The following is an 11496-nucleotide window of genomic DNA, read 5'->3' as shown; positions in this document are numbered from 1 at the left end:
TGAGACCAGTTACAAAAGTAAGCTAATGCTGCCACCTTGTGTAAACTTGTGGGTAATACAGTTTAACATCAGTATTAAAAAAAAAGAAGACTAAGTACCCAATTCAGAAGGGCTTCAGTGCTTTGTACAATGCATTTACTCATCAAAAACTTTTGTAAGTCATTAAATAGTGATAAATAATACATGGGCTGTAGGTGTTGGTGGACAAGTCTGTACATGGAACTGCGTTGGACATCCATCCGTCTGTTATACTGGGCATTGGGCTTTAGAGTACGGACATGACGACCTTACAACTGTGCACTGGATAAAACTGTATATACTGTACAAAGCAGGTCTATTGTCATCTGGGCTGCCGAGATTACATCCAGGCCCCATTACTAGATAGGAGGGAACGTTATGCTCTCCTATCCTTAATTCCTGATTGATATTAATGAGAAAACCAAATTCCAATCAACCTATTGACTTTTCCTTGTAAACTGCTCTGCTAGCATCTGCTGTAGAAGATCTCATAAACAGATTTACAGCAAATGTTAATCAGCCAAAATGCTACTAAAACTGCAAGAAAATACATTTATGGTAATCGGAAGTAATGGGACAGCCATTTCCAGGATCATCGACATGGGCACTGCAAATCAGGAGAGGTCTAAGCCAGAATTCCTGGTCTCTGACTAGTTTCACTGTAAGTAATTGCATTGCTATTCTCTGTAATGTTTGCAGAAATTAAAACATCCCCTTGCATATACATTTGTATTTTTATTGAGAAGATTTTTCCAAGCTTACAAATATATATATATGTGCATATATATAAAATATTTCTTTATCTGGACATACAGTATATAGAGTGGACGAGGGAGGATTTCAACTAACATGAAATATACATGAGCACACACATATACATATCAAGAGCCATATAAAACGTTCAAAAAAAGCAATATACTGCTACGGTTAGGAGGGGTGGTCTTCAGTATACCCCCGGCCGGGATCCCGGCGACCAATATACCGGTGCCAGGATCCAGAATGCCAAAACATAGCCACCGTGCCCGCAGCCTGGCGAGCGCAGCGAGCCTGCAAGGGGCTCATTAGCGCTCGCCCAGCTGTCGGTATGCCGGCGGTCGGCCACTCATGCTACACCCGGTTAGGAGGACTGGGAAAGAATCTGAAATGTGTCAGGTAACTCCAACCAAGGGGGAAATGAAATAGGGTGTGAGAATCAGAAAGTGAGAGATTTTGGTAAAAATTCTCCTGTTTTTTTTGAAGTGGCAACCGTTTACATGGCAAAATCAACCTGGTTTTGCCATGTAAATGATTGCCACTTTAAAAAAAACAGGAGAATTTTTACCAAAATCTCTCACTTTCTGATTCTCACACCCTATTTCAATTTCCCCCCAGGTACTAGGACTCCAAAAACAAACCTAATTGCAAACAGTCTCAATCGCAGCGTCAGACATGTCTGTTTGGCAGCAGGATAGGTAGATTTATTTTAGGGTAGCCAAGCTATTGCGTTCTATTATTTAACACTTCCCTGCTCCCCACTTCTGCGCTGACCAATATCCTGACCTCGGAGCTAGCAGAGTGGATCCGTAGTGCTAGAGCAACATTACTGCACCCCCAAAACTGCTATGAAGGAGTGTCCCGCTATGGTCTACCACGTACTAGAAGACATTTGTGCTACACAGCTGGGTATATCTTGGGTAAGTGGTTAAGAGCAGGCGGGTGGGGCTCATTAGTATGGCACCATATACAGAATATGCATCTCTCATAACATCCTCCCCAGGAAGATTATATAAAAACCTTGGCACATTAATTATGAATACTCTGTGTTTAGATAAGATGTGATTGGTTTTCTTTAAAAAAAAATTTTTTTTAGTGTTATTTTGTTTTTGAGGGAAACGTCATTTACAAAGCACAAAAACAAAACAAAAAAAAAGACTGAAAGTTGAAGGTGTAATCAGCACCACAGATCAAATAAATGAAAAAAGGAACAATATAAAAAGGAGATGAACTGAAAATGCGTCCAAAAAAAAAACGGGAGAACAAATGTACCGGCCTGATATGGGAGATGAAATGAGGACGATGAATCAAGAGGGCCGTGTCCAGTGTCCATTGGATAAGAAGAAAGCTTGCAGAAATCTTCACATGGGAAATAGTTTGAAATCTAGACAATGTCTCCGATAAGGCAGTGTGTATGGGATCCCGGAGTGTCCGTGTGGTACAGTATAAAGCCCGTCCTAAATTCATCTACACGTCTGTTTCGATCCTCAGTCTCTCCATCCGCTTCACGTTCCGTTCGACAGCTGTCTGGTTAGTGATTTCTTTAGCACAAGTCTGTGGAAACCAGCCGCTTTCTCCATCTCGCAACCGCTCCCCCTCATACCAGCCTAAGAGTCCAAGGAAGCACACAATGAAAATGGAAATCGAGATACAGTCACAATAAGCAGCACCCGACATGGAAGATGTAGGAGGAGGTCAACTGTTCCACAACTTCTCAGATTATATAGTAAAACAGATAATAGTAAGAAAGTGTGGCGATGACGACACTGGTTCCAAGGAAACGGTTATCAAGGGATGATTACAATAAATATTACAAAATGCAGGGTTTATAATTATTTCATTAAAATTTGAAAATACGTTACCATCTTCTTCTTGGAGGACCAAAACCACATCGGTATGCTGCAGCGAGACCTCATCAGCTTGTTTGGCCATATAAGCTTTTGTTATCTCTACCTGACGCAACCCTAGAATAAAAAGACAGGACACTCATTACAATATTTATCCGCAACTTACCCCATCCTTAGGTCACAACCTCTCTCCCTCTATTACTAATCGCATTCTCCTTCCTCGATGCTTAATCCTCCATGGGACAGTCCTGTTCCTACTGCAGAGAAACTTGTCTGTAACGTAAATTGGGTCTGTAACGAAGGTAGACTGGAATGCGGATGGGCATACGCAGGATGTGGGAGCGCGGATAAGCACTTCTCACAAAAAATATCCCTAATATTGATATAACGAGTTTTATGGTAAGAACTTACCTTTGCTAAAACTCTTTCTGCGAGGTACACTGGGCTCCACAAGGAAAGACATAGGGGTGTAGAGTAGGATCTTGATCCGAGGCACCAACAGGCTCAAAAGCTTTGACTGTTCCCAGAATGCATAGCGCCGCCTCCTCTATAACCCCGCCTCCCTGCACAGGAGCTCAGTTTTTAGTTAACCAGCCCAATGCAGTAGCAGGAAAAGAGACGACAACGGTTAGTAGCCACATACACCACATTCTCACGACAGGAGAAGTGTTAGCAGCTAATGCCATACCAACCCAAAGAAGCTAAGTGCGTCAGGGTGGGCGCCTTGTGGAGCCCAGTGTACCTCGCAGAAAGAGTTTTAACAAAGGTAAGTTCTTACCATAAAACTCGTTTTCTGCTGCGGGGTACACTGGGCTCCACAAGGAAAGACATAGGGGATGTCCTAAAGCAGTTCCTTATGGGAGGGGACGCACTGTAGCGGGCACAAGAACCCGGCGTCCAAAGGAAGCATCCTGGGAAGCGGCAGTATCGAAGGCATAGAACCTTATGAACGTGTTCACAGAGGACCACGTAGCTGCCTTGCACAATTGTTCAAGGGTCGCACCAGGGCGGGCCGCCCAAGAAGGTCCAACAGACCGAGTAGAATGGGCCGTAATGTGAGCAGGAGCTGACAGACCAGCCCTCACATAAGCATGTGCAATCACCATTCTAATCCATCTGGCCAAAGTCTGCTTGTGAGCAGGCCAGCCCCGTTTGTGAAACCAAAACAGAATAAATAAGATTTTACTCACCGGTAAATCTATTTCTCGTAGTCCGTAGTGGATGCTGGGACTCCGTAAGGACCATGGGGATTAGCGGCTCCGCAGGAGACTGGGCACAACTAAAGAAAGCTTTAGGACTACCTGGTGTGCACTGGCTCCTCCCACTAAGACCCTCCTCCAGACCTCGGTTAGGATACTGTGCCCGGAAGAGCTGACACAATAAGGAAGGATTTTGAATCCCGGGTAAGACTCATACCAGCCACACCAATCACACCGTATAACTCGTGATACTATACCCAGTTAACAGTATGAAATATAACTGAGCCTCTCAACAGATGGCTCAACAATAACCCTTTAGTTAGGCAATAACTATAAACAAGTATTGCAGACAATCCGCACTTGGGATGGGCGCCCAGCATCCACTACGGACTACGAGAAATAGATTTACCGGTGAGTAAAATCTTATTTTCTCTGACGTCCTAAGTGGATGCTGGGACTCCGTAAGGACCATGGGGATTATACCAAAGCTCCCAAACGGGCGGGAGAGTGCGGATGACTCTGCAGCACCGAATGAGCAAACTCTAGGTCCTCCTCAGCCAGGGTATCAAACTTGTAGATCTTACAAAAATGTTTTAACCCGACCAAGTAACAGCTCGGCAAAGTTGTAAAGCCGAGACCCCTCGGGCAGCCGCCCAAGAAGAGCCCACTTTCCTCGTGGAATGGGCTTTTACAGATTTAGGGTGCGGCAGTCCAGCCGCAGAATGTGCAAGTTGAATCGTGCTACAGATCCAGCGAGCAATCGTCTGCTTAGAAGCAGGAGCACCCAGCTTGTTGGGTGCATACAGGAGAAATAGCGAGTCAGTTTTCCTGACTCCAGCTGTCCTGGAAACATATACTTTTCAGGGCCCTGACTACGTCCAGTAACTTGGAATCCTCCAAGTCCCAAGTAGCCGCAGGCACCACAATAGGTTGGTTCACATGAAAAACTGATACCACCTTAGGAAGGAATTGGGAACGAGTCCTCAATTCCGCCTTATCCATATAAAATACAGATAAGGGCTTTTGTATGACAAAGCCGCCAATTCTGATACACGCCTGGCCGACGCCAAGGCCCACAGAATGACCACTTTCCACGTGAGGCATTATAGCTCCACGGATTTAAGTGGCTCAACCCAATGCGACTTCAGGAAATCCAACACCACGTTGAGATCCCACGGTGCCACTGGAGGCACAAACGACTATGCAGCACTCCCTTAACAAAAGTCTGAACTTCAGGCAGTGAAGCCAGTTCAATTTTGGAAGAAAATCGATAGAGCCGAAATCTGGACCTTAATGGAACCCAATTTTAGGCCCATATTTTAGGCTCTGACTGTAGGAAGAGCAGAAATCGACCTAGCTGAAATTTCTCCTTTGGGGCCTTCCTGGCCTCACAGTACGCAACATATTTCCGCCATATGCGGTGATAATGGTTTGCGTTCACTTCTTTCCTAGCTTTAAATAGCGTAGGGATAACTTCCTCCGGAATTCCCTTTTCCTTCAGGATCCGGCGTTCAACCGCCATGCCGTCAAACGCAGCCGCGGTACGTCTTGGAACAGACAGGCCCCCTGCTGCAGCAGGTCTTGTCTGAGCGGCAGAGGCCATGGGTCCTCTGAGATCATTTCTTGGAGTTCTGGTTACCAAGCTCTTCTTGGCCAACCCGGAACAATGAGTATAGCTCTTACTCCTCTCCTTCTTATTATTCTCATTACCCTGGGTAAGAGAGGCAGAGAAGGGAACACATACACCGACTGGTACACCCACGGTGTTACCAGAGCGTCCACAGCTATCGCCTGAGGGTCCTTGACCTGGCGCAATATCTTTGTAACTTTTAGTTGAGGCGGGACGCCATCATGTCCACCTGTGGCCTTTCCCAACGGTGTACAATCATTTGGAAGACTTCTGGATGAAGTCCCCACTCTCCCGGGTGGAGGTCGTGTCTTCTGAGAAAGTCTGCTTCTCAGTTGTCCACTCCAGGAATGAACACTGCTGACAGTGCTAACACATGATTTTCCGCCCATCGGAGAATCCTTGTGGCTTCTGCCATCGCCATCCTGCTTCTTGTGCCGCCCTGTCGGTTTACATGAGCGACCGCCGTGATGTTGTCTGACTGGATCAGCACCGGCCGGTGTTGAAGCAGGGGTCTAGCCTGACTTAGGGCATTGTAAATGGCCCTTAGTTCCAGAATATTTATGTGTAGGGAAGTCTCCTGACTTTTCCATAGCCTTGGAAGTTTCTTCCCTGTGTGACTGCCCCCCAGCCTCGAAGGCTGGCATCCGTGGTCACCAGGACCCAGTCCTGTATGCCGAATCTGCGGCCCCCTAGAAGATGAGCACTCTGCAGCCACCACAACAGCGACACCCTGGCCCTTGGAGACAGGGTTATCCGCCGATGCATCTGAAGATGCGACCCGGACCACTTGTCCAACAGATCCCACTGGAAAATCCTTGCATGGGACCTGGCGAATGGAATTTCTTCGTAAGAAGCTACCATCTTTCCCAGGGCTCGCGTGCATTGATGCACCGACACCTGTATACGTATTAGGAGGTCTCTGTCTAGAGACGACAACTCCTTGGACTTCTCCTCCGGGAGAAACCCTTTTTATCCTGTTCTGTGTCCAGAACCATACCCAGGAACAGTAGACGCGTCGCAGGAACCAGCTGCGACTGTGGAATATTCCAAATCCAGCCGTGCTGTTATAGCACTTCCCGAGATAGTGCTAATCCGACGAACAACTGCTCCCTGGACCTCGCCTTTATAAGGAGATCGTCCAAGTACGGGATAATTATTTCGGCCATTACCTTGGTAAATACCTCGGTGCCGGGGACAGACCAACGGCAACGTCTGGAATTGGTAATGACAATCCTGTACCACAATTTTGAGGTACTCCTGGTGAAGAGGGTAAATAGGGACATGCAGGTAAGCATCCTTGATGTCCAGTGATACCATGAAATTCTCCAGGCTTGCAATAATCGCCCTGAGCGATTCCATTTTGAACTTGAACCTTCGTATATAAGTGTTCAAGGCTTTCAATTTTAGAATGGGTCTGACCGAACTGTCTGGTTTCGGTACCACAACATTTTGGAATAGTAACCCCGGCCTTGTTGAAGGAGGGGTACCTTGATGTCACCTGCTGGAAGTACAGCTTGTGAATTGCCGCCAGTACTACCTTTCTCCGAGGGCAGCAGGCAAGGCTGATGTGAGGTAACGGCGAGGGGGAGTCGCCTCGAACTCCAGCCTGTATCCCTGTGATACTATTTGCAGAACCTAGGGATCCACCTGTGGGCAAGCCCACTGGTCCCTGAAGTTCCCGAGACGCGTCCCTACCGCACCTGTCTCCACCTGTGGAGCCCCAGCGTCATGCGGTGGACTCAGAGGAAGCGGGGGAAGATTTTTGATCCTGGGAACTGGCTGCTGGTGCAGCTTTTTCCTTCTTCCCTTGTCTCTGTGCAGAAAGGAAGCGCCTTTGACCCGCTTGCTTTTCTGAAGCCGAAAGGACTGTACCTGAAAATACGGTGCTTTCTTAGGCTGTGAGGAAACCTGAGGTCAAATTTTTTCTTCCCAGCTGTTGCTGTGGATACGAGGTCCCAGAGACCATCCCCAAACAATTCCTCACCCTTATAAGGCAGAATCTCCATGTGCCTTCTACAGGCAGCATCACCTGTCCACTGCCGGGTTTCTAATACCCTCCTGGCAGAATGGACATTGCACTAATTCTGGATGCCAGCCGGTAAATATCCCTCTGTGCATCCTTTATATATAAGACAACGTCTTTAATATGCTCTATGTTAGCAAAATATTATCCCTGTCTTAGAGTATTAATATTATCTGACTGGGTATCAGACCATGCTGCAGCAGCACTATTTATGCTGAGGCAATTGCAGGTCTCAGTATATAACCTGAGTGTGTATATACAGACTTCAGGATAGCCTCCTGCTTTTTATCAGCAGGCTCCTTCAAGGTGGCCGTATCCTAAGACGGCAGTGCCACCTTTTTGGACAAACGTGTGAGCGCCTTATCCACCCTAAGGGATATCTCCCAACGTGACCTATCCTCTGGCGGGAAAGGGTACGCCATCAGTAACTTTTTAGAAATTACCAGTTTCTTATCGGGGGAACCCACGCTTCTTTACACACTTCATTCATTCATCTGATGGGGGAACAAAACACTGGCTGCTTTTTCTCCCCAAAAATAAAACCCCTTTTATGTGGTACTTGGGTTCATGTCAGAAATGCGTAACACATTTTTCATTGCCGAGATCATGTAACGGATGTTCCTAGTGGATTGTGTATATGTCTCAACCTCGTCGACACTGGAGTCAGACTCCGTGTCGACATCTGTGTCTGCCATCTGAGGTAACGGGCGTTTTTTTGAGCCCCTGATGGCCTTTGAGACGCCTGGGCAGGCGCGGGCTGAGAAGCCGGCTGTCCCACAGCTGTTACGTCATCCAGCCTTTTATGTAAGGAGTTGACATTGTCGGTTAATACCTTCCACCTATCCATCCACTCTGGTCTCGGACCCACAGGGGGCGACATCCCATTTATCGGCCTCTGCTCCGCCTCCACGTAACCTTCCTCATCCAACATGTCGACACAGCCGTACTGACACACCGCACACACACAGGGAATGCTCTAACTGAGGACAGGACCCCACAAAGTCCTTTGGGGAGACAGAGAGAGAGTATGCCAGCACACACCAGAGCGCTATATAATGCAGGGATTAACACTATAACTGAGTGATTTTTCCCCCAATAGCTGCTTGTATACATATATTGCGCCTAAATTTAGTGCCCCCCCTCTCTTTTTAACCCTTTGAGCCTGAAAACTACAGGGGAGAGCCTGGGGAGCTGTCTTCCAGCTGCACTGTGAAGAGAAAATGGCGCCAGTGTGCTGAGGGAGAAGCCCCGCCCCTTTTTCGGCTGACTTTTCTCCCGCTTTTTTATGGATTCTGGCAGGGGTAATTTATCACATATATAGCCCTGGGACTATATATTGTGATGATTTGCCAGCCAAGGTGTCTTATATTGCCCTCAGGGCGCCCCCCCCCCCCCCCCCCAGTGCCCTGCACCCATCAGTGACCGGAGTGTGAGGTGTACATGAGGAGCAATGGCGCACAGCTGCAGTGCTGTGCGCTACCTTGGTGAAGACCGAAGTCTTCTGCTGCCGATTTTCCGGACTCTTCATGCTTCTGGCTCTGTAAGGGGGACGGCGGCACGGCTCCGGGAACGAACACCAAGGTCGGGTCCTGCAGTCGATCCCTCTGGAGCTAATGGTGTCCAGTAGCCTAAGAAGCCCAAACTACCACCTGTTAGGTAGGTTTGCTTCTTCTCCCCTTAGTCCCTCGCTGCAGTGAGTCTGTTGCCAGCAGATCTCACTGTAAAATAAAAAACCTAAATATACTTTCTTTCTAGGAGCTCAGGAGACCCCCTAGTGTGCATCCAGCTCAGCCGGGCACGAGACTCTAACTAAGGTCTGGAGGAGGGTCTTAGTGGGAGGAGCCAGTGCACACCAGGTAGTCCTAAAGCTTTCTTTAGTTGTGCCCAGTCTCCTGCGGAGCCGCTAATCCCCATGGTCCTTACGGAGTCCCAGCATCCACTTAGGACGTCAGAGAAAAGAGAGAATCAGATTTCCGAACAGAAGCAGTTCTCTTCACATAGATACGGAGAGCCCGTACCACATCCAAGGACCGCTCTTTGGGAGACAGATCAGGAGAGACAAAGGCCGGTACCACAATCTCCTGATTAAGGTGGAATGAAGAAACCACCTTAGGCAAATAACCGGGACGAGTCCTAAGAACCGCCAGGTCACGGTGAAATATCAGATATGGGGAACTACAAGACAAAGCACCCAAATCCGACACTCTTCTAGCTGAAGCAATAGCCAGCAGAAACACCACCTTAAGGGAAAGCCATTTAAGATCAGCTGAACCGAGAGGTTCAAACGGAGACTCTTGTAAAGTCTCCAAAACCACCGACAAGTCCCAAGGAGCCACAGGCGGGACATAGGGAGGTTGAATACGCAACACACCCTGAGTGAAGGTATGCACATCAGGTAAAGTCGCAATCTTTCTCTGAAACCACACCGACAAGGCAGATATTTGAACCTTGTGGGAGGCCAGACACAGTCCAGGCCCTGCTGAAGAAAGGCCAATAACTTGGTTGTACTAAACTTGGAAGCGTCATAATTGTTAGATGCGCATCAAACAAAGTAAGAATTCCAGAAGCCGGTTTCCGGGCCCGCAAAATAGTTTGAATGACCGCCTCAGAAAACCCTTTAGCCCTCAAGACGGAAGCTTCAAGAGCCACACCGTCAAAGACAGCTGGGCTAGGTCCTGGTAGACACAGGGGCCCTGAACGAGGAGGTCTGGGCGTTGTGGAAGTAGAATTGGACGCTCTGACGAGAAGCCCTGCAGGTCTGAGAACCAGTGCCATCTGGGCCACGCCGGAGCTATGAGAAGCAGAATTCCTCTTTCTTGCTTGAACTTCCGAATTACCCTGGGCAGGAGTGACACCGGAGGGAACACGTACGGCAGCCGAAACCTCCACGGCACCGCCAGCGCATCCACAAATGCTGCTTGAGGATCCCTTGTCCTTGCTCCGAAGACCGGAACCTTGTGATTGTTGTCGAGACGCCATCAGATCTACGTCTGGAAGGCCCCACTTTTCCACTAGGAGTTGAAACACTTCTGGATGGAGGCCCCACTCTCCGGCGTGTATGTCCTGACGACTGAGAAAGTCCGCTTCCCAATTCAGGGCTCCCGGAATGAATATTGCCGATATGGCCGGTAGATGGCGTTCCGCCCAATGTAGAATCCGTGAGACTTCCTTCATTGCCAAACGGCTTCGAGTGCCGCCTTGATGGTTTATGTAAGCCACTGTGGTGGCGTTGTCCGACTGTACTTGAACAGGACGATTCTGAATTAAATGCTGGGCCAGGTTCAACGCATTGAAGACCACCCACAATTCCAGAATGTTGATCGAGAGGAGAGATTCCTCCTTGGTCCACCGACCCTGAAGGGAGTGTTGCTCCAGCACCGCTCCCCAACCTCTTAGACTGGCATCTGTCATCAACAGGACCCAGTCGGATAACCAGAAGGGACGGCCCCTGCACAATCGTTGGTCCTGGAGCCACCAGTGCAGCGACAGACGGACCTCCGGAGTCAATGAGATCATGTGAGACCAGATCCGGTGAGGCAGGCTGTCCCACTTGGCTAGAATCAGCCTCTGGAGGGGGCGAGAATGGAATTGAGCATACTCTACCATGTCGAATGCTGATACCATGAGGCCCAGCACCTGCATCGCCGAATGTATCGACACTTGCGGACGAGAAAGGAAGCAACGAATCCTGTCCTGAAGCTTCAGGACTTTCTCCTGAGACAAGAACAACCGCTGGTTGTGAGTGTCCAATAGCGCTCCCAGGTGCACCATGCTCTGAGCAGGGACCAGGGAGGATTTCTTCCAGTTGATGAGCCACCCGTGGGCTTGTAGAAACTGGACAGTCATATCCAGATGACGTAGGAGAAGTTCTGGGGAATTTGCCAGGATCAACAAGACGTCCAGATATGGCAGTATCCTGACGCCTTGACGGCGGAGTACCACCGTCATAACTTTGGTGAAGACTTGCGGAGCCGTAGTTAAACCAAAAGGTAACGCCCGAAACTGGTAATGGAGGTTGCCAATCGC

The 11496-nt window shown here is 48.5% G+C and overlaps 1 protein-coding gene across 4 annotated transcripts in view; it reads right to left on the bottom strand.

Moving 5' to 3' along the window:
• Positions 1-1343: 1343 nt before the first annotated feature.
• Positions 1344-11496, bottom strand: part of ARHGEF16 (Rho guanine nucleotide exchange factor 16) — a 207985-nt gene continuing 197832 nt past the window's right edge. For all 4 annotated transcript variants that reach the window (XM_063943347.1, XM_063943350.1, XM_063943349.1 and 1 more), the window contains 2 exons: positions 2634-2735; positions 1344-2378 (listed from right to left, as the gene is read on the bottom strand). In XM_063943347.1, the coding sequence (XP_063799417.1) occupies positions 2239-2378; positions 2634-2735 (242 nt within the window). In that variant the 3' untranslated portion in view covers positions 1344-2238. The remainder of the gene's footprint in view (positions 2379-2633; positions 2736-11496) is intronic.

This window comes from Pseudophryne corroboree, chromosome 10 (assembly GCF_028390025.1).
Source record: "Pseudophryne corroboree isolate aPseCor3 chromosome 10, aPseCor3.hap2, whole genome shotgun sequence".
NCBI lineage: Eukaryota > Metazoa > Chordata > Amphibia > Anura > Myobatrachidae > Pseudophryne > Pseudophryne corroboree.
Note: the sequence above shows the minus strand (reverse complement) of the source record. Positions and strands in the feature narration are given on the sequence as shown.